This window comes from Podarcis gaigeae, assembly GCF_964106915.1.
Source record: "Podarcis gaigeae genome assembly, chromosome: 3".
NCBI lineage: Eukaryota > Metazoa > Chordata > Lepidosauria > Squamata > Lacertidae > Podarcis > Podarcis gaigeae.
In genome coordinates, this window is record NC_139680.1 from 21,314,889 (window position 1) to 21,341,895 (window position 27,007).

Sequence of the window (27,007 nt, forward strand, 5' to 3'; positions counted from 1 at the left end):
ATCAAATTGTATCAGCTGAAGATGATGCAAAATGCTCATAGAAAAAAGTGTGACCTTAGGCATTTAGTTCATGGACATTACTCTTTTAGATTAGGGGTGTCTAACCTCTGGTTAGGGACGCGGGTGGTGCTGTGGGTAAAACCTCAGCGCCTAGGACTTGCCGATCATATGGTCGGCGGTTCGAATCCCCGCGGCGGGGTGAGCTCCTGTCCTTCGGTCCCAGCTCCTGCCCACCTAGCAGTTCGAAAGCACCCCTAAGTGCCAGTAGATAAATAGGGACCGCTCTGGCGGGAAGGTAAACGGCGTTTCCGTGTGCTGCGCTGGTGCTGGCTCGCCAGAGCAACTTCGTCACGCTGGCCACGTGACCTGGAAGTGTCTCTGGACAGCGCTGGCCCCCGGCCTCTTAAGTGAGATGGGTGCACAACCCTAGAGGCGGACACGACTGGCCTGTACGGGCAGGGGTACCTTTACCTTTTTAACCTCTGCACCTCCAGATGTTCAGCTGCCATCATTCCTGACAACTGGCATGGACTGATGCAGGTAGGAGTTCAACAACATCTGGTGTGCCAAAGGTTCTCCATCCCTGTTTTAGGTAAAGAAATTATTTACCATTATGGGAAATAAAATTTGTGGAAAATATAAGTATGCTTAGAACCCATGTATATGCCAGAAATATTCTTTTAGTGAGTAGTCCATTTTGGGCAAGTAACTTAAAAGTTTGTCTGAATTCATGTTGTTTTGATGATTCTATAAATAAATTACTAAAACTACGTTTTTAATTTTTATACATAAAAACATACAAAAACCCCTTTATTTTCCCTATATTGGTGACACAGTTCCATGGATAATGAAATATATTTCCTTAATTCTGAAAAGTAATGATAAAAAAATCAATATTCTTTCATTTTACAATTTGCTTGAAACTAAATTATAAGCAGGGCCACAAAAAGATTTCTGTTTACCACTCTTTGGTGGGGAAAGTGTTGTTCTCATATTTAAATATAGAACATTCATGTGCTATTAGTAATCCATTTATTAGATCATAAAGTGAGCTTCATCTTTCCCAAACTACTTTTGTTTTTCTTGTGTTTGGGAGTGAAACAAATGAATTGCTGTTGTGAATCACATTGTGTGCATCACTCCTACACAATACTACTTCCCCCCCAACATCATACCAACATGTTTTCTATGTTGCAAGATCCAGACAGAGTATTTTTAGGAAGCTGTTAGAAATATAATCCTGCTGTCAAGAGCTAATCCCTCATTGAGAGTTCAAGTGGCAGATTTCTTCAAGCGTGGTGTTTCATTGTCCGTAAACTGTCATCTGATAACTCACTAGGTAGTTTGGGGAACCTCCTTGTAGGGTCAGAGAGACCATTCTCCCCACTACAGATTCATTCTGTTTTTTGTTCCCTTTGTTTTGGATTTTCTTTATTAGGACTTCCTGAGATGCAGTTTGAAGCCAGGCACGCAACAGAATTCTTCAGTTCCTTTGTCATGTCCAACATGTTACAACAAAGAAATGAGTGTGATGACTTAGCACAACTTGTTCCTTTCTCAAGACTTAGTTTAATAAAACCGTTTTGTTTCCTGTCTTGGTTCTCGATAGGCAACCTCTGAAAATCCCTTTGAGAAGAGGCGGAAGCCTCCTTTGGCCGAGATGTCACGGCACCACAGCCGGTTTGAAAGAGATTATCGCACAGGATGGGACCGCCGGGAGTGGAGCACCAATGGGAACCACGTGAACAGCAGTAACTGCAACAGCACAGTGAACAGCAATAGCAACAATAGACCAGGGCTTCTGCCTGTGCCAATTGTACCCTCGCGGCTGCATGCCCCAGCCACAGTTGCTTGTACCACGGTGAACAGTGATGTGATAACCACGCTTGTGGCCAACTCTTCTGCAGCTGCAACAACCAAAGTAAGAAGGAGATCTTTGTACTCTATATTGTATTAGCTAAGGAAAACCTCTTGAGAAGATACCACCTTTTCCTTTCAGATCATGTTACCTTCCGATAAGGTCTTTGACAGTGTGCACTGGGGTTTTGTTTTTTCTTCTTCTTGTCAGTGCCATTGGTGCCTTCAAGCTTCCTTATATAGTTTCTTGGAGTAGTAAGCCCTACCATGCATTTGTAAACTTATATTCTCTAAACATTGCAAATAGTTAAAAAGGGAAACTGTATTGAGCTGTCTTGAACTGTCTTGAGCATAAGCATAAAATGTACATCACTATCCCCCCCTTCCTGTATATACGGCTGTCTTATCTTGTTCTCTTCTTTAGTTGCCTGCTCATGCCCTTTATGTTGCAGGATAACTTAAGCAATGAGAATGATTATCTTCTTGGCCTGAATAGGATACAGTAAAGTGTAAATACTAGCTGTTTTACTACTTTATGATTCCTACTTAAAGCCTATTGTAAAAGCCCAGGTACCACTTTGTGAGCACAAGTCATCGACATTTCTCCCCAACAGATACACAAATTCTTATCTTAATATCAATAACCTTTTACAACTTCCTGTTGCTATCAGAGATGCTGTTATCTCCCAGCCTCTCAAGCTGGGGGTCAACATTTTATTCTGCACCAAGTTTATTGCCATTTTTCTTGACTTTGTCCTCTTTGACAGCTCATTTTCTCCCTAAAACCCCCAGCCATGTTCTAATTGTGGCTCATGTAAACAGTTTCCACCATTTCCATGTTCAACTATAGGAGGAAAAGGCCATCCTGGCACTCAGTTTGAAATGTCTGTGCCATTAAGCAACAGCTTTCTGCGAGTGTTGTCATATTTTACCAATATATACACTTGAGGCAATTGAAATGCGGCTTGCAAAGAAAGGGCAAAGTTCCGTGAGGAATATGCAACCTGTCTGTTATGGGGATTCCATTTTTAGTTCGTTACTTTTAGGAAATTGGGACTATTTCCCCCATAGTTCATAAATGTGCTTTCCGGGGTGCTCATTGTCACATGTTTCCTGCTTTTGCAGTTGTTGATTGCCATGCAATCTTTTGAACTATCTCTGCAAACTTTAGTATTTTTGGTTGTCTCTGAAATACTCCATGTGAGTTCTCTGCCTGTGCAGGTATCTGGATAAACTCAGTAGAGGGGTTTGTCCTCTCTGCATATGCTCTAGGAGAGTGGACAAACAGCTCGTCTCTTCTGTCTGTTGAGAACCTTCACTGAGGACCTTCTCTGAGCTTTTTTCTTTCTTTCTCTAATGATAGTTCCAGAGCTTTTCTTTATAGATTTGTGTAACATGGTGTCACCACTTTTGTTGTGTTGTGGGAAGAGTTTGGTGTGGGGATACTCCTGTGATGCATGTATAATATTTTAAGTGTATTGACTGGAGAAGAATGAATGGATGCCTGTGATGGATATGGTCAGTGTCATGTTTTAGCGGGGAAAGAACAACATATAGTATTCCCCTCTATGCCAAAGATTTATAAATCAAGCTAGAAGGAATAGTTTCATCTCCATGTTTTTTGTGGGGTAGGGTGAGGAGTACATTGCAGAGACTAGCAGGCGCCACCTTCTAAATATATTTTATTTAGCAAAGTTTAGATACCACTTACTTGACAGATTTTTAAGTGGTTTAAAAAGAACAATCAAAGTAAATATGAAAAATAAGTTAACATTATGTATTCAACAATTTTAAGAAACAATAAGACAATAAAATATAAATGAGAAAGCCGATTTCTTTATTTTCCTATTTGTTCTGCTAATACGTTTTCCTGGCTTCCTTGGTTAAAAAGTTTTTAAGCCAAGAGTTGTTGATTTTAAGTAGTACACAGTGGCTTATTTGATCCTTTCTAGCTTATAAAAATGGATAAGAAAGTTATTAAAAACAACATATTGGAGAATAAAAGGAAAACCAGCAGGTTTTTAGAAGGTTTTTAGCAGTAGAATGGGAATCCATATGTGCCCCTGTTTTTTTTACTTTGCGATCAACAGAATGTTTTCCTAACATTTTTAAAAATAAATCTAAGTGCCAAATGAAACAGATCCAGAAAGGGAGACAATAAAGTTATTTAAAGAAAGCCAGAGTCAAGCTTAAAAGTTTTTATTGCGTTTCCATACCACATTGGTTCTACCACCCACAGTAAAGAAATAAGCTAATACTGTAGAGAAAACATTTTGGCTGAGGTTTTTAATACGGACATCTTTTCTTAAAAATGACCAAAGCGTTTTGACATTATTTCCATTTGTTAACAGCCAAACTGAAGTACTCTTTCACTAAGCTGGGACATTATGTAGTTGCTGTTTGGATGTGTTTAGTCTGGAGAAGATTAGAAGTCAAGTTGCAAAGCCAACACAGTGGTTTCATTTGTCTTGACCTCTGCTCCTGGATATTGTACATAGAGTCCATCTGCTGGCTGTTGTTGATCTGTTTTTGCACCAGATGTTTGAGTCCTTTTTGAGGCTGAACTGTGATAATAAACACTGCACTTGTTTTCAAAAAGAAGCTAGTGATATAAACTGTGATTCTTCAGAGAAAAAAAAAAAAAGCCCTTTCCATAATAAGCAATATATGGTAATCTTGGAAGAGCTTTTCACATACAAAAAATTGTCACGACACTATTGTCATTAGCATGCTCACTTGGGAATTAAAATGGAAATATTATGAGAGAAGCAGATTATCACTTGTTTGTGTTTCAACAGAAAGCTGGTGTGGCTTCCTGCTGTGTTTACTGACCAAATCTCAGATTGAAAATTGCTTATGTTAAAGGAGGAGGAACTCTGTAAAATATTTGGGCATCTAAGTAGCTCGCCACAAGCCAACTGACAGGTGGGTTGAGACCACCCACTTGTAAGTGACCTGATGTCATGCTTCAAAATGTGCATGCATGCATCGGAAGTCTGGATTCCCCATAGGGAGATTGGGGATAGCTGATTTTTATTTTTATTTTTTTGGTAGCCATTCTTTGTTTCCACGTTTCCAAGTTTTTCATCCTTTTACAGATTACAGTGGTACCTCAGGTTACATATGCTTCAGGTTACATAAACTTCAGGTTACAGACTCCGCTAACCCAGAAAGAGTGCTTCTGTTTAAGAACTTTGCTTCAGGATGAGAACAGAAATTGTGCTCCCGCGGCGCGGCAGCAGCAGGAGGCCCCATTAGCTAAAGTGGTGCTTCAGGTTAAGAACAGTTTCAGGTTAAGAACGGACCTCCGAAACGAATTAAGTACTTAACCTGAGGTACCACTGTACAGATTTTTCTCAGCTCTTACACTGCTTAGTCATCCTAACAATTGATAGGATGAACCTGTCTCTCAGGATGAGATTTATTGTTGTTGTTTCTCGTTATAGAGGCATTGCCTAGTTCTCCATTGAATGTCACCTTACCTATGAAAAACAAATTCACTAAGTATTTTATAAGAACGTAGAAATAGCCTTCTGGGTCGTGCAATGGCCCATCTAGTCCAACATCCTGTTCTCACTGTGGCCAACCAGATGCCTGTGAGAAACCAGGAGGCAGAAAATGAGCACAAGAGCACTCTGCTCTCCATTGGTTTCCAGCAGCTGGTATTTGGAATATTTTTTCTACAGTGGGTTGCTAATGTGTCCTGGAAACTTGGTATTGGAAGGCAATATGATTATGGTTTCCATCTCTTCCTAGGGCTGCTTCTTTTCACATGTTTACAGCGATACAGATTGTTCACACAACATATTTAATTGCTCTATCAAGCAATTGACCTTTCAATTGAAAACCAGTTACTTTTGGTTGACATGTCTTTAAATCCCTAATAACCAGTGTGTTGCCCTCCAGGTGTTGTTAGATTACAACTCCTATCATCCTTGACTTTGCTGTCTAATGCTGATGGGAATTGGAGTCAAAAACATCTGGAGGGCACCACATTGACTATCTCTGTCTTAAGCAGCCTATGAATTATTTGTGCCTTATGTTACGGGGGTTTGGATTGGATTTCAGCTGTATATTTTATAGCAGATAATGCTTTAATTTTTGTCTGTACTTGAAAAGGCTGCTTTTTTTAAGCCAAATGAAAACATCTAGAGAGGTTTGTGCTTGTGCTTGATAAATTAAACTTCCTCTGCACCTCAGGGTTTCTTTGTTTGTTTGTTTCGATTATTAACTCAAAGAACTGATGTTCCAATTAATTTATATATGCTTGTTTTGTTGACTTGCAATGTGTTTATCGTCGTTTGAAAGAACCGAGAGGCCTGTCCATACTCCAGTCCTAGCCCTATTTGAAGATGAAAGCCCTTGGTTTCAAGCACCAATTTACATCAGGAAGCACTTAGAAGATCACAAGTGTGACATGTTTAGGTATACAAAGACACTGTTTCCAGTCTTTGGCACTTGGATCAAAAATGCTTTGACTTCAGAAAGGGGAGAGAGCTGTAGTATCCAGCAAGTCAGTCAAAGTGTGTGTTAGCCAAGAGCTATTTACTTTGAATCTTTTACATCTTTTTCACTTTTTCTCCCTGCATGTATCTTCAGGTTTTCTTTTTAAGTGTTCTTTAATCTATCTGTTGATTCAAATGAAATTGTCTGCATATAAAAGACACGGCTGTCATCTACATTTGTCTGCTTTCAGAGAAACCAGGCGTCTTTCCCCGTCACCCTTCTTCCGCGAGGGAAAAGCGAATTCCATTTTTAAAGGCCTTGTCCCCAAGTTCCGTTTTGCAAAGCGAGACGTTAACAAATTCTAACATCGCTTTATAACTGAACTTCCAGAATATCAGTTTAATATATATTTTAACAGCCCTCTTTATCAAACCAAGTTTCATGGATTTAACTTCCCCACAGGGAATCGCAGCTGGGTTGCCCTGTCTAGCTAACCCCTCTCAAATAGTTCAAAATCCCAATTGCCCACACTGACAGTTGGTCCTTCTCCCATTGGTGGTCAAATCCCTATCTGCCACAGGTCCTTGTCTAACCCACAGATAATCCCAAACTGAGCCCACTGAGACAGAGAGCTCATCTGTCTACCCAGTCAGAAAGCCCCTATCTGCCCCTTATACTGTCATCATATAACTTAAATTCCATCCTCTCACTCTCTTAATTGGCTGTTGTTCTCACCAGCTCTCATTGGTTGCTGGGTCATCAGGAGGCAAACTCAGGGCTTGTTTGTCACAGTGACCTTTAGCATTCAGGTTGACTGTATCTTATATTGACAGTTAATATAGTACAGTTAAAAAAAAGCTGTTGACTGAAATAATGTGAGGTATAGAGTTGGATGGGACCCTAAGGGCCATGTAGTCCAACCCCCTGTAATGTGAGATCCTCTTTTCTGTTGCTTTTGGGTTCTGATAGGTAAATGAAGTTGAAGTCCTATAAACATTTACCTGGAAGCAAATCCCATGAACTCAATGGGAGTTGCTTCTAAGTAGACAAACATAGGATTCCAGAAAGGGTTATTTGCGTATTCAGACCCAGAAACCTCCCCCCTAAATAAATTCACACTTGACTCAAATTTTTGGTTTGGTTTTTGGCCTAATTTAGGCCACAACTTTATTGATTACAGAAAGTGACTGGTTGCACAGGCTCTGGTTCAACTAGCTCCCTGCCATGCAGGTAGCGCTGACCCAGGGCACCAGCATAGGTCAGCCAAGGGTGAACACCTGGATAAGTGGAAAGCCAGGCACAGGCTATCTCCACCACCCAAATTCTCCCCCTGGACTCAGGCGCGGACACAACCCCCTCTCAGGGGTTGACCAAACCATCGAGTCCCTGGATTCCTTTAACGGAATACCCTTCACATAGGGATGGCGAGAGCGTTCTCCCATCCCTATCACCAGAACCAGAGCCTATCCGCAACCTTACAAGTTGTGACAATTTGCTACGTGGCAGGCGAAACCCAAATGGCAACAGCTAATCAGCCAAGTGGGGAAAATTCCTGCTGTGCCCCTGTCCCAATGACAGACGACCCATGACGGCATAGCAAGGTCAAGCGCAACAAGCCCTAAAAGTAGGGAGAGGTGGGTGGGTGTTCCGAATGTATGCGCCGAAAGAGGAAGTTCTGGGTCATGCGCATGGGCATAAATACAGTAGGTCCCTCAAACCATTTGAACTGTGTTCCATTGGCCATATTGTACCCAGCTTTGGGGAACCTACCAATCAGGTGTTGTGGCTGACCAGATGTACCCACCCACAACATAGGCTGTCGGTTGTCCAGGTCTCACCGCAATACGTGCCCTTTTTAAGGAAGGACCCAATTTACTTTCAGATGGCAGGAATTGAACCTAGGCCCTTTCATAAATAAAGCATGTAACATCCCACTTATGACTCTACACCAGACTTATTGCAGTCCCAAATCAGGCTCTCTATGGACAATAGTATAATACGTAGTAGGAGAGATTGATTTAAATCAGTGAGTGAGATTCAGTGAGTGGAATTAATATATCTCCTGAACAAGCATGAATACAACCTGGCTGCTATGATTTAATGGTTCATCTGCAGCTAGGGAGAACCTTTATATAGTCTGGCAAGAAAATCCAAGAGGTGATGTAATCACCTTCGCTAAACTGGGGACCATCAGATGATGTTGCTGGCTATGGCTGATGGGAGTTGAAGTGTAAAACAAAAGGAAGGAACCAAGTTGCAGAAGGCTAGTCGACATGCACTTTGCTTGTCTGTACACATGGTGGAATTCCTTCCCACTCCCCCCATTTAAACTCTTTTCTTCTTCGATTCAAGTCAATGCCAATTGCCCATTCCTGGACCAGATTTTAACTGAAGGATGCCTTTAAATAACAAAGTAAAGGGTAAACTAACGATTTTAAACTATTATAATCTGGCAATCACTCTTATGTAGGCCACTTGCTGTGAATCATTTACTGCTATAACACATCCTTCAAAAATAGGGTGAGTTTTAAAAAAAAAGCAGTGAGAGAGCACGCGTGCAAGAGAGAGAGTGCAATCCACAGTAAATGGAATTGGGACTGAAATATGAATCATGAATCACTACTTTTTACTTCCCCAACCCACCCCCACTCCCTTCCTATATACATGTCTTTTTACCCATTTGTCTGTCAGTGCTCATCTTGATGCTATCTTGAGAGAGTACGTAGGCATGAATTGAACCACTGAAGTTTTGCATTACAGCATGTTGGCACACACTGAAATTGAACTGAACGTGTAAGTCAGGGAGGTAGAGAAGGTAGCTTAGGATCTATTGGTAGACAATCCTCTAGGAGTTTGCAGTAGATCACAGAGAGTTTCTGTCTTTAACAACAGCAAGTTTTAAAAAAAACAACAACACAACACTATCACAGCAGTTCTTGTGCAAACTACCAGCTTTGGTGTTCCTTGTATGTAAAACAATGTTTCATTTTAACAGATCCTTGTGCAAATTTTAGTATTCCCTTTTAAACCCTTCCCTCTAGCAACTCAGTTGTGGATTTGTTTATCCACAACAAGAGTCCAATAAATAATCGTCGCGAGTGGATCTTGTGGTTTTAGGGTGTTGGGTTTTTTTTATTTAAAATAATCCCACAGTGTAAGGGGTATTCTTATTTCAATTTATGCTGCTTTATACTGTTGACTGGAGAACAGATTGGTTGAGCATCGTGACTACTGTTGCAACAGAAAGAAGTCATGAGGGCAATTTTCTCCTTAAATGTAACCTAATAAGCCAGGGCATAAACCACTTGGGAATAGCCTTCCTGTTGCAGAATCTCATCAGTGGCCTTCATGGAACTTCACATCCTACATAGTTTCATGTTTTGCAACTTAAAGCAGTGTGTGGGCCACTATAGATTTTGGATCCAGGAAATGGAATCGTGGCACTGGAAATGAAGGAGCAAGTTGGCTATCAAATGAATGGTGACACATCCCGAACATGAAAGAGCGTGTTATCTGCTAAGTGTTGAAGCGGAACTGTCTCTCACTACCCACACAATTGATTTTTCACTTAGCGGATTGTCTATTCACTGTCTCTTCTGCTATAGCTTTGAATTAAAAAAAAAAAAGCAAGTTCTTTTCCTGCCATTGCTAGGCCCCTTAAATATATATAGCTATATATATTTCTTCAAAAGTACAATTTTCCCTACTCTACCATTTATATGCACTTCTGGTGGAAACTAATCTAACTTGCATCTTTTGGACAGGGTTTGCTGATGTTGTTGTTGTTGTTGTTGTTGTTGTTGTTGTTGTTGTTGTATTTTTGCACTCAGGTGCCTCAAAGCACCCAATAAATGTGCATTTGCTAAACTGCCATAATTTCTGTGAGTAGGTAGATTCAAAGTGCATTGCTGGAGCCCTTTGTAGTGTTGAAAGAAAGCATGTACAGTGGTACCTCGGGTTACAATATGCCTCGGGTTACATACACACTCCGCTAACCCAGAAATAGTGCTTCAGGTTAAGAACTTTGCTTCAGGATAAGAACAGAAATCGGGCTCCGGCGGCGTAGCAGCAGCAGGAGGCCCCATTAGCTAAAGTGGTGCTTCAGGTTAAGAACAGTTTCAGGTTAAGAACAGACCTCCGGAACGAATTAAGTACTTAACCCTGAGGTACCACTGTACATGCACAGATGCTGATTTATCATTAAGAGCTCTGTGCTCGTCTGTTCCACTTTATGAACAGGATAAACTATAGCTACCAACAAATACTTGCATGTTGTTGCACATGCAGACAACTCTGGAACTATTTTCTTCTCAAAGGACAGCTTTACAAGGTACTCATTTAATATGGGTGCTAATGATAGCAGAGATGTTGAGTGAATAATGGTTCCGTTCCATTAAGAAACCCTTATGCACATTTGCCTCTAATTACATACCCCAAAAATATATTCACAGCTAAGCAATTTTTGTTGGTCTTCATTGGGGTCAACTCTCTTGCCTTTGGTGTAGTTTGGTTGATAATCTGGCCAAGAGATTAGAAGTACTTTGCCACACATAGTATAGATTGCGAGCTTGCATATATCCAGTATCTGAGTCTACCAATGAAGCTGGTAGCCTGCACTTTTGGTAGAATGGTGGTAGCTCCACAGACCTTGATGTGGCTGATTTAGAGTCAGGGCTTGGGCTTTTCTATAAACTGGGTGGCTAGTGTACGTTTGTTTATATGCGCAGAGCACATACATGTGCTATTCCACTAAAGTACGTTATCCTTTTCTGTGGTGAATCGGTCCTGTTCATGCATTGTGAAAGTGTGCTTGCATGCACTATCTCTGGCTGATAGGATTTTCCTTCACCATCCATCCTCTAACTGGAAGCTTTATCAAATCTATGCAATGTATGTTTTGTAACAGTTTTAATTTCAGGTTGTCATGATCTATGGCAACCAGCCAAAAGAACTAAACACTGGCTCTGCTTCTACTGTAGTGGCCAGTTGCTAACTCCATTCTCACCACCATATGTTATGGAGCGCACACTTTTCCTTGAATGAATATCAGTTGTCATTCAAGAGGATGCTGTTGTGCTCAGGTCCTTCTTGCAGGCATCTGGTTACCCACTGTGTTCGGATCCTGCAAGGCTTTTTCCTACATTCTTACCTAAGCATTCTCTATTGTTTCTTGTTGTGCCCGACGCAGAAAGCTTTGGCAGTTGCTACATAAGAATCTGCATGATTTCTCCTAATTTACCACCACCATCACCTTCCATAATTAAGCCTCCGGAGTCCCATTAGCATCAGGAGGTTGTTAAAACAGGAGGGCTCCTGCTGCTGCTAGCATTTTTACAGCTGACTTCTTGCTGAGAGAAGTTTGCTTAATCCTAGAAGAAGAAGCTGGAAGGAAGAGGATTTGGGAATACTGGGGCTGGCAGCATAGTAGGCCCCAAAGGGAACACTAAACTTTCAATTCTTAAACTTTTCAAGTGCTACTGGCACGAAGCTGGTAATGAAGTTACTATGTCAGTAGGTCTCCGAAGAAGCTGCTAGAGCAGGGTTTCCCAAACTTGGGTCTCCAGATGTTTTTAGACTACAACTCCCACCATCCCTAGTTAGCAGGACCAGTGGTCAGGGATGATAGGAATTGTAGTCCAAAACCAGCTGGAGACCTGAGTTTGGGAAACCCTGTGGTAGAGCCAGACAGAAGGATTTCCTTAAGTCAAAGTCAATGGGTTCATTCACCAGCTGTCAACCACAAAGTATAACTGCAACAGGTGCTTCATGATCTGTGTATGGAGGTTGGCTGTCCTTCATTGTTGAGGCCAGCCAGGTTCTTGCAATTGTTTCTGCCATGATCCTCTCCTATGCTATTTACAGAGTACTCAGGAGAGGAGAGAATTCAGTTCCTTGCTTTGTGCTAAACTTAGAGAGAAATATCTCAGCTGGGTGAAAAGTGACATACTGGCCCTGTCCTTTCTCTGCATCACCATGAATACCCAGCCCTGTTGATAAAGGTGCAACACTGGCCTGGATCCTTACAAGAGATGTTTGCTGCAGGGATGCTGCTAAATGTAGCCCAAATGTACTCCCAAACTGCTGCTTCTCTGGATTAGCAGATCCCTGTGCCGAAGGCTCCTTTGGTCAAGAGTAGGCTTTGGTGCCCAATGGGTACTTGCTACCTCTTTTTATACAGGAGACTCAAGTGTAACAGTACCTGAACCAACTGGAAAAGTACGGGCTGCTCAGCCATCTCTTCTCCCAAAAATGTTTCTGCATGTGAGGTTATATAGTGGAGCCAATGGCAACCCTAAAAATGAAAAATACCAGCAAAATCTAGCATGCCACTTCGGTTTCCCCAGAGCAATCCTGGTTTTCTTGGTCCTGCCTGGTCTTTCGGCTTTTTTCTGGCTCCAGAATATCAGCTTGAATTGTCACCAGGAGATACTGTGTCTGTGGGGCATTGAGTCACAAATATAAAATGAAATACAGCATATTGAGCTGGTGATGGTGATTTAGCATAATACTTGGAAAACATCCTGTGTTGTTCTTACCTTGAGATTCTTGTGCTGTAAGTCAGCATGTTCTCTCTATGCCAAAAAGCTTCACCAAGGAGCCCTGTAGTAGCTTCTATTTCTACAACACAACACAAACATTTGGTTCACTGAGTTTATGTGTAGTATTTGACTTTCTAAAATGCTTAACATGTGATTTTTCACTTGTAGCTGTTTTTCAAATGTGCTTTCTTCTTCTTCGTCTCCATTGTCTTTGTCGCCTTGCCTTAAGTTGCATCATTTTTACTTAAAAGTTTCTGCTTAGTAAGCATTCGGCAAGCATGTTGAGTAGCTCTGATAATTAGGTAATTTGAATTCAGGCATGGATGTTGGATAATGCATCCTGGGATGGTAGCTGGCTTGCTGGAAGGTGATGCATTCAGCCTTTAGTTGAGAGTGTAATGGGCTTTATATCATTGTTGCTTGCCTGCCTCCCAACTGCTTTGAGTGCAAAAGCATGTGTGTGCTCTGTTTGCCCTCTCTCTCCTCAAGAGAAGCAGCAGATGTTGACAGTGAATATAGTGGAGTGGGAATGGGTAAAATAATGAACTGAAGTGGAAGCTTAATGGAATTATTAATGGGATTTGTGTTCATATAATGAGCAAGAACTAGTTCTATTAATATGAGTTTTACGTGTGTAAACCTGTGCCAAAGATTTCTAAAATTCTCATCCTTCTTCAGAAAGACATTTGTACTGTACAGAGTTGTAATTCTTTGAAGATTCCTCTTTCTACCACTCTGAAGTTCCCTTCCAATGTATAAATCAGAACGAAACCATTTTAAAAGAGCTGCAAAGAAAAATGTGGATGATATTTAAATGCAAAAAAGTACCTTCAAGTATCCTCTGAAAGGAACAAAAAGAAAATGCCATTTTTGATTAAGCAGTAAAGAACTGCAGAGCCAGGGATGACCCTTGCTGTGTAGGAGGGTGAAGCAACCTGTTTCAAGGGGTGTCATGAGGATGCAATACATGGAGGTAGGAATTGGTGTGCCAATGGTTCAGGAAGGCTTTTTAAAGCACTGGCCGTAGTGGAAGTAGGAAAAGCATCAAGAGTACTTGGTGGTTGGGGAGGGGGAAGAGATATTTTTATTTTATATTCAGAATATAAAAAGGTGAAGGGACCCCTGACCATTAGGCCCAGTCGTGACCGACTCTGGGGTTGCAGCGCTCATCTCGCTTTATTGGCCGAGGGAGCCAGCGTACAGCGCATGGAAACACTGCCGTTTACCTTCCCGCCAGAGCGGTACCTATTTATCTACTTGTACTTTGACGTGCTTTCGAACTGCTAGGTTGGCAGGAGCAGGGACCGAGCAACGGGAGCTCACCCCGTCGCCTGGATTCGAACTGCCGACCTTCTGATCAGCAAGCCCTAGTCTCTGTGGTTTAACCCACAGCGCCACCCGCGTCCCTCACATTCGGAATATAGGCAACTCCTAATTTGCGCAGGGGTTGCTTTCTGGGTCGTTGCGTGTTGCATGAAATCGCGTACAATTGAAACACCCAGCTTTGTTCCTCTCCTGTTCTGCCCTTTTAGTGATGTGTTTTATGACGTTTCTGGGTCCCTTATAGGTTTGCCGTGTGGTCGTGCTTAAAATGTGGGCTGCCTGTACTGTATAGAGGAGGGACGTTCAATTCCCGGCAGATTGCAATCTACTCACAGTGTAAAAAAAACTGGCAGTGATCTGCCCATTGTCGTTGGATGGACCAAAGTTGTTGAGCTTTTTTTTTTAGGAAGCCACAGTTGTTGTTTTTCCTTTTTTTTTGGGGGGGGGGGAATCACTGACAGGCCAAAGATCTACCAGGAACAGTCCATGATCTACCAGGAGATCACCATCTACCTGTTGGACATGCCTGGTATAGAGAATAAAGCATCCTGTGCAAATATTACACAGAAGTATGAGAGAGAGTTCAGAATGACATTTTCAACAGCTAGTTTTTAAATCTGTGAGTAAAATGGTGGCCAGTTCCTGTGCACTTGTTATTTAATCTGCTTGAATTGTGTTTTCCCCCCAGTGAATACATAATATGAAACTGATGCTTATTTTCTGTGTTTGTTCAGCCTGTGTTACTTCTTCCATGACAGCAGACAAATAACAAGATAGAGCATGTGCTTTGTGCCAAGTCTTCATTGTGACTAATTTTTTAAGTTGGCATGCATTAATTCTACTGGGGTCAACAAAACACTCCGCTTGTTAAAAGTATGGACTTAATTGCTTCGTTGAATAGGAATCAGCAAGAGTATTTCATGCACCACCATGAGGCTGAGTTGGTAAATACGGATGCTGACTGGCATCGTTGTCTTCTGCACAATCAGACATACATAGGGTCAAGGTCAAATGTACAGCATTGAACATAAAGTCTGGTTTTTATGATGGATGTCGGTGCTTTCTATTTCGGAAATGTACTGATTTCGATGTTTTATTGCGGACTCATGCTCAGCCTGGGGTGAATAATATTGAATAAAATATATTGTTCCTATAACTCATATTAATGGGAATTCAATAATAGCAACCTGTCATCTGTTGAGATTAGAAATGAGTGCAAATGTTGTGCTGTAAAAGCATTAAAAAGACATTACAAATTAGGTTCTACCACAATGCCACATTGTGTTCCTTATAAATAATTTATAGCAAAGCTGGGCCTTGAAGTCTCTTGGATTGTCCATTTTCAGAGGCCCAGTAGTTACCTTCTGGAGCTGACTGTGCTCCATTGATCTGATTTATGGAACTCATAAATGCCGTGGCCTTCTAATTTAATAAACTTTATTCAGTCTATGTTTTAAGCATTGTAGTAAAGCACTTCCTTCTAACTAAAATGAAATACTGTTGTGTTTAAGCATTACACTGTAGTATTTCGTTTATAATTTTCTCATGAAAACATATTGTGTGGCATTATAATGAATGCCCATATTTCATTTGAGTGTTTTGATTTAACAACTATCGGTTGGCTTCTTAAACCTTATTTGACTTCATTTTGTTTCATTTCTTGTTCTGCTTCCTTTTGAAGAGCTAAGGGTGAGTGGCATCAATTTAAGACTACAAACCACCACAATTATTTGGTAAAATCAGGGCTTTTTTCCAGCGGGAACTTGCAAGAACTCAGTTCCGGCACCTCTCAGGTGGGCACCATTGCCATTCAAAGAGAATGAGGGAGGTTTTCATGGTGGGCTCCAGAACCTCTTTTTCTAGAAAAATAGCACTGGGTAAAATCAACCCATTCGCCATTCCAAATTAAAAATGGATTATAAATATATTAGGTCACTTTTAGATCCAACCTTTCTTGTGTTTCTTCTGCTCGTGGACGGAGTCTTCTGTGCCACACAAGGAATGAAATGAAAACCAAAAAGCTTACAGTGGTACCTCGGGTTACATACGCTTCAGGTTACAGACTCCACTAACCCAGAAATAGTACCTCGGGTGAAGAACTTTGCTTCAGGATGAGAACAGAAATCATGCTCTGGCGGCGCAGCAGCAGCAGGAGGCCCCATTAGCTAAAGTGGTGCTTCAGGTTAAGAACAGTTTCAGGTTAAGAACAGACCTCCGGAACGAATTAAGTACTTAACCCGAGGTACCACTGTAGTTTGCTTGAGCACAGCTCCTTAGTGAACTTTAGCACTACTACAGTGTGAGCTCTCATGCAAGTGGTTATTGTGTTGGACAAGAAAGTTCCAGGCAATAAATGTGAAATCCCCACTCAGACATAGTTCATCTGTTGACATTTGTTGTCGTGAGAATTAAGAAGAAGAAGATGAAAAAGCAGGCTCCTTGGAGGAAAAGTGGGATATAAATGTAACAAAATAAGCAGTTTTATTTTTATAGAAAAAGAGGTGGCGGAACTCACGATGAAAGCCTCCCTCATTCTCTTAGAATGGCAATGGCATCTACCTGAGAGGTGCCAGAACTAAGTTACGGCTGAAGAAAATCCTTGACAATACTGTAAGTAAATACATTTCTTTCCTATTCACACTTCTTTGGCACTAAACCCATTGTATCAGTCAGGTGTGAGGTAAACACAATGGGTTTAGCACCAAACAAGTGTGAATAGGAAGGAGATGTATTTATTCTATGAATTTCCCTTAAAAGTACACCTTACTAGCATTCTGGGCTACTGGTTCTAAGAGATCATCTGACTGATTAGACAAAATATAATTCCTCATCTCTTGACATTTGTTTTTACTTCAGAATTTGCTGAAAGAAATTCATTTAAATCTTCATTGAGTATTCATTTTCCTTCCATTATTTCGCTCTACCACCATTGGATTATGATCTACATATATACTTGTTGCTTGTGCCACTTGATGTTCCCTTCATACAGATCTTATCATTTCTCAAGTGTGATCATAAAGTATTGAATAAAAGATATAATTGTTACGATGCCTCTATAATACCTCCAACAGTCTGTTAATGAAAGAGATTTCATATTTAGATTTACACTGGCTGGCAATCTAGACTTTATAGAAGCATTCTGCCCACAAATTAGTAATGACTCTATATCTTGGGTTGTAACACCTCATTCAGTAACTCCCAATAATATGATTAAAAAAAAAACAATAAAAATTTTGAAAATGTTTTTTTAAGCAACCTGTTGCATATATGGAGCATAAACTATACCTAAGACAATATTTTCCTAATGCAGCATTTAACACAATAAATCAGCTATATGGGTCTAAATACTGATGTTGTACTTGCCATTCATAATCTTTAACATATATTACTACTTGTACGTGTTTCACTGCATACTGCATATTCTGTTCCAAGAATTCTATTTTTAAACAAATTTTCATGCCCTTTCTATGTGAATCTCTTGTAAGCAAACGATGACTTCTTCCTTTTCTTAATTCTCCAGATAATTGTTTGTTTTAATTACATGATCAATTCTTTGCACATTAAGGGAGGAAATCTTTATTTTATTGCTTTCAACACCATATTAAAAATATTTTTATTTATTTTCCAATATAAATTAATTGTTTCCATCCTACTTTCCTCTCATTAGGGTTTATATATGTTTAGAATATGAACTGTTCTGAATAATGTGTTTTAATTGTTGTAACCTACCCTGGGACCTTAAGGCAAAGGGTGCCTAATAAATTGTAACAACAATAATATAGTTGTGCACCTTCTCCTTCACTTCTAACAACCACCCACTCTTTGTCCATTTGAACAAATTCCCCATCTATACTGGATGTTTCCTTCTCTTAAACAAATAGTAACAAATCTCAGATTTCTGTTCATTTTCAGAACCTGTGCACTTACATCAGCTAATGTTTCAATCTTTTCCCTTGCATTTTTAATGCTTTTCCCATCATTCCTTTCTTTAAAAAAATAGTGCCTTTTATCCCAAAACCTTTAAATTTTGCAAAAATAATATTGAGCTTATTTCTTTCATAACGTGAATTGATTCTGTAAGCTTGCTCAATACCTGGCTGTTTTAAATGTGCCACACAGATATTACTATAAAGAGAATATGCACTTTTGATTTAAAGAAAGCCTGCCTAGTATGTAACCCCATAACCTCGAACTGCAGCAAGAATATAGGGGGGAAACAGTGAAGATGTAATAGCGTATTCACAATTCATCCCAGTACAATAGGCAAACTGGTACACTCTCCTCATGCTGAATCTTGAAACATTCTCCAAGAGTAACTCAACATAAGGTGAATAAGAATAATAAAGCCCTGAGATTATGAAAAATAATAATGTTATATGCCAGATATGTTTTGTCATAAGTAACTATATCTACTTTATGACTAATGTCTGTGGTTAATGGTGCTTCTGTCGCAACATGGGATGCTGGGCATGTACTGGTGGACTCAAGAGACCCTTGTGAGTCTAAGTACGTGACCAGAAAAGATGGTTGTTGTTGTTGTTGTTGTTGTTTAGTCGTTTAGTCGTGTCCGACTCTTCGTGACCCCATGGACCAGAGAACGCCAGGCACCTCTGTCCTCCACTGCCTCCTGCAGTTTGGTCAAACTCATGCTGGTAACCTCGAAAACACTATCCAACCATCTCGTCCTCTGCCGTCCCCTTCTCCTTGTGCCCTCCATCTTTCCCAACATCAGGGTCTTCTCCAGGGAATCTTCTCTTCTCATGAGGTGGCCAAAGTACTGGAGCCTCAGCTTCACAATCTGTCCTTCCAGTGAGCACTCAGGGTTGATCTCCTTCAGTATGGAGAGGTTTGATCTTCTTGCAGTCCATGGGACTCTCAAGAGTCTCCTCCAGCACCATAATTCAAAAGCATCAATTCTTCGGCGATCAGCCTTCTTTATGGTCCAGCTCTCACTTCCATACATCACTACTGGGAAAACCATAGCTTTAACTATACGAACCTTTGTTAGCAAGGTGATGTCTCTACTTCTCAAGATGCTGTCTAGGCCTGTCATTGCCCTTCTCCCAAGAAGCAGGTGTCTTTTAATTTCGTGGCTGCTGTCACCATCTGCAGTGATCATTGAGCCCAAGAAAGTAAAATCTCTCACTACCTCCATTTCTTCCCCTTCTATTTGCCAGGAGGTGATGGGACCAGTGGCCATGATCTTCGTTTTTTTGATGTTGAGCTTCAGACCATATTTTGCGCTCTCCTCTTTCACCCTCATTAAAAGGTTCTTTAATTCCTCCTCACTTTCTGCCATCAAGGTTGTGTCATCTGCATATCTGAGGTTGTTGATATTTCTTCCGGCAATCTTAATTCCGGCTAGGGATTCATCCAGCCCAGCCTTTCGCATGATGAATTCTGCATATAAGTTAAATAAGCAGGGAGACAAAATACAGCCTTGTCGTACTCCTTTCCCAATTTTGAACCAATCAGTTGTTCCATATCCAGTTCTAACTGTAGCTTCTTGTCCCACATAGAGATTTCTCAGGAGACAGATGAGGTGATCTGGCACTCCCATTTCTTTAAGAACTTGCCATAGTTTGCCGTGGTCGACACAGTCAAAGGCTTTTGCATAGTCAATGAAGCAGAAGTAGATGTCTTTCTGGAACTCTCTAGCTTTCTCCATAATCCAGCGCATGTTTGCAATTTGGTCTCTGGTTCCTCTGCCTCTTCTAAATCCAGCTTGCACTTCTGGGCGTTCTCGGTCCACATACTGCTTGAGCCTTCCTTGTAGAATTTTAAGCATAACCTTACTGGCGTGTGAAATGAGTGCAATTGTGCGGTAGTTGGAGCATTCTTTGGCACTGCCCTTCTTTGGGATTGGGATGTAGACTGATCTTCTCCAATCTTCTGGCCACTGCTGAGTTTTCCAAACTTGCTGGCATATTGAGTGTAGCACCTTAACAGCATCATCTTTTAAAATTTTAAATAGTTCAGCTGGAATACCATCACTTCCACTGGCCTTGTTATTTGCAGTGCTTTCTAAGGCCCATTTGACTTCACTTTCCAGGATGTCTGGCTCAAGGTCAGCAACCACGCTACCTGGGGTATACGAGACATCCATTTCTTTCTGGTATAATTCCTCTGTGTATTCTTGCCACCTCTTCTTGATGTCTTCTGCTTCTGTTAGGTCCTTTCCACTTTTGTCCTTTATTATGGAAATCTTTGTATGAAAAGTTCCTTTCATATCTCCAATTTTTTTGAACAGATCTCTGGTTCTTCCCATTCTATTGCTTTCCTCTATTTCTTTGCATTGCTCGTTTAAGAAGGTCTTCTTGTCTCTCCTTGCTATTCTTTGGAAATCTGCATTCAATTTCCTGTATCTTTCACTATCTCCCTCGCATTTTGCTTGCCTTCTCTCCCCCGCTATTTGTAAGGCCTCATTGGACAGCCACTTTGCTTTCTTGCATTTCCTTTTCATTGGGATGGTTTTCGTTGCTGCCTCCTGTATAATGTTACGAGCCTCCATCCATAGTTCTTCAGGCATTCTGTCCACCAAATCTAAATCCTTAAACCTGTTCCTCACTTCCACTGTGTATTCATAAGGGATTTGACTTAGATTGTATCTTACCGGCCCAGTGGTTTTTCCTACTTTCTTCAGTTTAAGCTTGAATTTTGCTATAAGAAGCTGATGATCTGAGCCACAGTCAGCTCCAGGTCTTGTTTTTGCTGACTGTATAGAGCTTCTCCATCTTTGGCTGCAGAGAATATAATCAATCTGATTTTGATGCTGCCCATCTGGTGATGTCCATGTGTAGAGTCGTCTCTTGTGTTGTTGGAAAAGCGTGTTTGTGATGACCAGCTTGTTCTCTTGACAGAACTCTATTAGCCTTTGCCCTGCTTCGTTTTGATCTCCAAGGCCAAACTTGCCAGTTGTTCCTTTTATCTCTTGACTCCCTACTTTAGCATTCCAATCCCCTATAATGAGAAGAACATCCTTCTTTGGTGTCACTTCTATAAGGTCTTGTAAGTCTTCATAGAATTGGTCAATTTCAGTTTCTTCAGCACAAGTAGTTGGTGCATAAACTTGGATTACTGTGATGTTAAAAGGTCTGCCTTGGATTCGTATCGAGATCATTCTATCATTTTTGAGATTGCATCCCAGTACAGCTTTCGCCACTCTTTTGTTGACTATGAGGGCCACTCCATTTCTTTTACGGGTTTCTTGCCCACAGTAGTAGATATGATGGTCATCCGAACTGAATTCACCCATTCCCGTCCATTTTAGTTCACTGATGCCCAGGATGTCAATATTTATTCTTGCCATCTCATTTTTGACCACCTCCAACTTACCCAGGTTCATGGTTCTTACATTCCAGGTTCCTATGCAATATTTTTCTTTACAGCATTGGACTTTCCTTTCGCTTCCAGGCATATCCGCAACTGAGCGTCCTTTCGGCTTTGGCCCAGCCGCTTCATCAGCTCTGGATCTACTTGTACTTGCCCTCCACTCTTCCCCAGTAGCATGTTGGACGCCTTCCGACCTGAGGGGCTCATCTTCCAGCGTCATATCTTTTATATGCCTGTTGTCTTTGTCCATGGAGTTTTCTTGGCAGGGATACTGGAGTGGCTTGCCAGTTCCTCCTCCAGGTGGATCACGTTTGGTCAAAACTCTCCACTATGACCTGTTCATCTTGGGTGCCCTGCTCGGCATAGTTCATAGCTTCTCTGAGTTCTTCAAGCCCCTTCGCCACGGCAAGGCAGTGATCCATGAAGGGGAGAAAAGATGGACCACCATCCATAATATGTGTGTGACCACTCTCTTGGTCACAGCACCTTGCCTTGTCATAAGATTGTTCATTGATATCTTTTACTGATATCAAACATTTGCTATGAGGGAATATGATGTAGCCACATTGCTGAACCGAAGCAGGTTTGGTCCTCTTATCCTGTCTCAGGATTCCACGAGAGGAGAAAAGAGCGCTATAAATAAGCTAATTAAATAAACTGTGGACAGGGGGATTTGAAAGAACTAAAATTCATTATCAAAGTCTTGGAGTACATTGTCAATAAAAAAGAAAGCTTATTCATAAACGATAATTTTCTGTACTGCACTTCATCAATCCAGTTACGTATACCTCCCAACACTTAAATAAAAATGCTCCCAGTTTGCAGTTTATGGGCAGTAAGGTTCTGCTTCATAGTTTTATCTAGTAGACCATGGAGAGCAGATGCATTTCGATACAGAAGGGCAACAGGAAATAGCCCCTCTGATTAATATTGTGTTAGTCTGGATGTTCGTGGCAAAGATTTGACACAAAATCTGTACCTTACACTGATGTGATATGGATTTCCCCACCATTCTCTCTCCCATGCATCAATGTACTGTGAGTTATCATTGAAAAAGCAACTGCATGATCCTTGGTCAAGTGACAGATTTAATTCAGTTGTTATCAAGATGAAGAAATGAATGTGACATTGGCTGTAGTAATTATGTTCAGTTGAAAGAAATTTAGAGGAGAGAAACCCTTAGTCTCTTAAACTGAAGCTACAGATAAGGGAAAGCCTGGCAGTTGTATATATCATTCTTCCAGTTTGTGCTTTTATTGCTCCTGACAGTCTTGAAAGGTGTTAAGGTGCATCATAGTCCAGGATTTTGCATTGTGTTTGGCTGGAAATCTGAATAAGAGGAATAACTCATCCTCTGTGTCACTAGAATGTAGCGAGAGGAAGGTAGTCATTATAGATTTGGAGGTTGTGGTGAAAAACAGTGACTTGGTTGAGGGAGACCTCGTCAGGTTTGTCGCTCACCATCGTGTTTTGGCCACTGCGTAAGTGGGCCGCTATGAGATATTTTGTTATTTTGCTGTCTTACATTGTTTTGATGATTGATTTATTGTGTTAATGTGCTGTTTACTGTTTTGGGGGCATTGGAACGAAAAGAAAAAGATATGTGGAAAAATACTAAGGGCATGCCATCCTCCCCCACCTATCCCACACACCAGAACTCTGGGAAGGGTGACGAGATTGAGTTAGAAATCAGGGAGGCAGTCAAGAGAAAATTCACTGCAGTAATGGGTGACATCAGCTCCTGGGTAAGCGCAGAGCGTGATTAACGAACAATGTTCAAGGAAGCTGTAGAAGCAAGGAAAGTTTCCATGATAAAGCTTAGAGAGTGAAACTCTTCCCAAAAGGAAGACAAAAATGGAGCCCAGCTTTTCAGAAAACTAATGTGAATTGACAAAAGGCAGTTGAAGAAAGGAGCATATTTTTTAAAATATTAAAAGAAAAAAAATGTGTTGTGAAAAGCTTTCCTACTTGCACATGGGGGGGGGGGACACTCTTGCCTTTTGTTGATTCTCCTTGTTTTCTGTAACCCTCTGCAGCCTTTCCTATCCCAACTCTTGGAAATAGGTTGTAAGAGGGCTGAGGTAGGCAGAAGGAAAATGTGAAATTGAGTGCCCAGTGTTACCTGAGTGGATGTAAGTTCCTCTAGCCCGGGCAGTTAGATCGTGATCTATCAGTAGATCACTGGACGTCTGTGGTAGATCACTGGTAGATCACTGGCTCCCCCCAAAGAAGCTCAACAACTTTGGCTCCCCTAAAAAAAGCTCACTTTGACCTGAACCCCTTAAAAATGGGGCTTTCCTCCTCCCTAAAAGAAGCTCAACAAGTTTGACCTGAACTCCCAAAAAAGGGGGTAGATCACTGCCAGTTTTAAACTCTCTGAGTTGATCGCAGTCTCTGGGGGGTTGGCCACCCCTGCTCTAGCCCAAAGCCAGTTTAAATACATTGGAAACAGGAAACCATCCTGGGATGCAATTGTACCAGTGGGTTACCAAAAAGTTAAATAATTGCTAAAGTGGGGTAGGGAGATTGCTAAAACACTGAATGAATTCCTTGCATGAGTTTTCACTGTGAAAGAATTTTGACAGATACCAGCACATGAACCATTGTGGGTTTGGTTATTAATTTATTAATTTATTTTCCTTCCTTCCTTCCTTCCTTCCTTCCTTCCTTCCTTCCTTCCTTCCTTCCTTCCTTTTGTTTCTTTGTTGAAGAGTGCATCTAAAGAACTAAGTCAAATGACAGTGATGAGATGAAGTTTTTAGGATTAATTGACAAATTGAAAACCGATTTGGAACAGTAGGGTCCAAGTTTGTGAAATAAAAATAAATAAATAAATGATTAATAAATGAACTCAAGCCACTGAGAAGTGAAGGTGGTGAGTTTTGGGATGGTGACATGCTATTCAGGATAGTGGAATCCATTGCAAACTGCAGAGTTCTAAAATGATCTCTCTAAATTGAGTGGATGGGGGAGGTCTTGGACTTTAGGTGTGTTTTTTTTTTGCCTAGCATTCTAGATTTAACATCCAGGACCTCTCCAACACATTTTCCATGGTAATTGGGTGGTGTTGTGTACTAGAAAGTATGTGTGATTTCCACAACCTTCACACATGGCAGCTGGGTCACACTGTAAACATCGCTGTCCAAAGCCCATCTCCCAGACATGGAACCTTTCTCACTTCAATCCCCAGAAATGTTTCGTTGGCACAAGAGGATGTAAGCACCCAACAACCAGGGGCTTTCTCCATTCTTTCCCACTATGACCCTCTGCTTCTTCAAGGTCCTAATTTACTGGTACAGGGAATGAGGACCTTGAGAAATATTGTCAGCATGGGAATAAGCACCAGCTGGAATCTAGCCCGAATCTTTCTTTTTTTAAAAAAATCTCCTGATCTCCTAAGTCTGTCTTTTTATAATCTTGAGAAACCAATTTGTTTTACTGAGCATTTATGCTTGGCACATATTAATAAATGCAGTAGTTCCTAAGCTCCCCCCCCCCCCTGCAATGGACCACGTGAAAATTGTGGGGAGTCTTGGCGGACCACTTTGTAATCTCTCTGCCTATCGCAGCGATTGTAAAGTGCTGTGCTAGATGTGGTATGATTTTTAATTGTATTTTTACAGACATGCCACAGCCCACTTGAATGTAGCTCTTGGACCACTGGGGGAGGGGATCTGTGGATCACAGTTTGGGAACCCCTGAGCCAATGCATGCTGCAAAGGAAAGTTCGTTTGGAGATTGAAGAACTTAAATTGAGCCACGTGAATTTGTGTTCCTTCCTCCTGTTTTATGTGCAACATCCTTGCAGCTTGTAGCTTCTGGTAGTAATTTGCTCTGTCTTCCAAATGAGGAAATTGTTTCTACTGCTCATCTTTCAAGCCAAAATTGGAAAGCATCGTTTGTACTTTATAATTCCTGTTTGAAAGATGAGCGCTGACCATAATTTTCTGATTTATAGGTCGTGGCTGAGTATTATTAGCACTAAACAAGAAGTTGAAAATAAGCTGCATACGAGAGGCAATGGTTCATTTCCTATCAGGATCATTTGAACTGACTTTATACTGCTTCTTGCCTTTATTTCCATTTCTTTGGCATTATTTCCCTTCAGGGTGGATGGTCCCATCACATCCTATATGTAAAATGGTTTTTAATGTCTTTTTTCCATCATAGACACTCTTTCCTTTACCCCATCCTTCTCAGACTGTCTTGCCTTTCTATGTTTTGTTGACTTATCTTTATATTGTGATCCTGTGAACAATTTTACTACGTTTAGTTGGTGCTGTATAAGCAACCATTTATATTATTATTTTAGGTCTAATTAACATGATCCATGCATAGGCTGCCCCTGTGATAATAACTTATATTGGGAGGTTACTCATAATGATAACCTTGGGTACTTCTGGATACCTTTGTGTGAGATAGTAACTCTTTGGTTACTATCCAATGCATGCTGAGATAGTGTTCTGGTGATCAAAGTGTATCTGGGCTTAGGTTTAACTTCAAGTAAACCTCTAGAAAATCCTACTCTTAATGGGTGGGAGAACAGGGCATACAATATTCATAAGTATTTTCCCCTCCCTCCCAATCCATGAATTTTGTGAAAGCCATTCCTAAGGTTTAATTGAAGTGATGGGAGTTCAGAGATCCAGAATTTGCTAGATGATGTTAAGAACTGGAGAAACCTCAGGGGACCATTAAAACTGCTAGTGATAATCTAATAGTGATGTCTGCTTAGATGCTCAGAGGGTGTGATGGAAGCTTCACTGCTTTGGATTGTTAGAAATTACGAGACAGTTGTTATCCATTATTTAATATGATGAGACTGAAGTGGGCTGTTAAGAAGTTTTTACGTAATTGTTTTATTAAAATGGATCTAGGAGTGCTGCATACATTAGTCGCAGATTTATGTAGGCCGATAGCTGGTAAGAGCCGCTACAAAAAAAAATCAAAACAACTCCCAGGTCAAATTATATTCATATATTGTGAAACCTCAGGGTATTGTGTCCAAGCTTCTGTCTGCCCATCTCTGTGTATATTTCTACCCTGATCTTATGACACTCCCACTCTCATGACAATTCCATACTAGTTTCCAGCGCAAATTGAATCGGTAAGTAACAAAAAGACGAAGCCACAGAAACCCAACTATCAATAAAGTAGAAGTGATCATTACATAAACATGTCAACATATTTCAAGTATATGTATATAGTATACAAAATACAAATTATCCAAGATGTGCCTGTTACATAAACAAAAATGAAATCCTCCAAATATTATAGATAATGATTTGATTAATTCAAGAGGAAATTGATTAGTTCCGTTTGTATTCCAAGTTGAGTTTCAGCTTATTACAAACAGAAAGTGGCACTGCAGAGCAACATCAGTTATAAGAATGCTATATAATTTTGTTGGAACGAGACACATTTCATGTTTAACCTCACTTATAATGCAACATTAAAATAATCAACTTGGGTCAGGGAAGTTGGCATTCACATTTCATGTTTTAAAGTAG

The 27,007-nt window shown here is 40.8% G+C and overlaps 1 protein-coding gene across 2 annotated transcripts in view; it reads left to right on the plus strand.

The window, feature by feature from the left end:
* Positions 1-27,007, plus strand: part of KLHL29 (kelch like family member 29) — a 384,113-nt gene that overhangs the window by 129,429 nt on the left and 227,677 nt on the right. For both annotated transcript variants that reach the window (XM_083730231.1, XM_083730232.1), the window contains exon 3: positions 1,610-1,921. In XM_083730231.1, coding sequence (XP_083586357.1) covers positions 1,661-1,921 — 261 coding nt within the window. In that variant the 5' untranslated portion in view covers positions 1,610-1,660. The remainder of the gene's footprint in view (positions 1-1,609; positions 1,922-27,007) is intronic.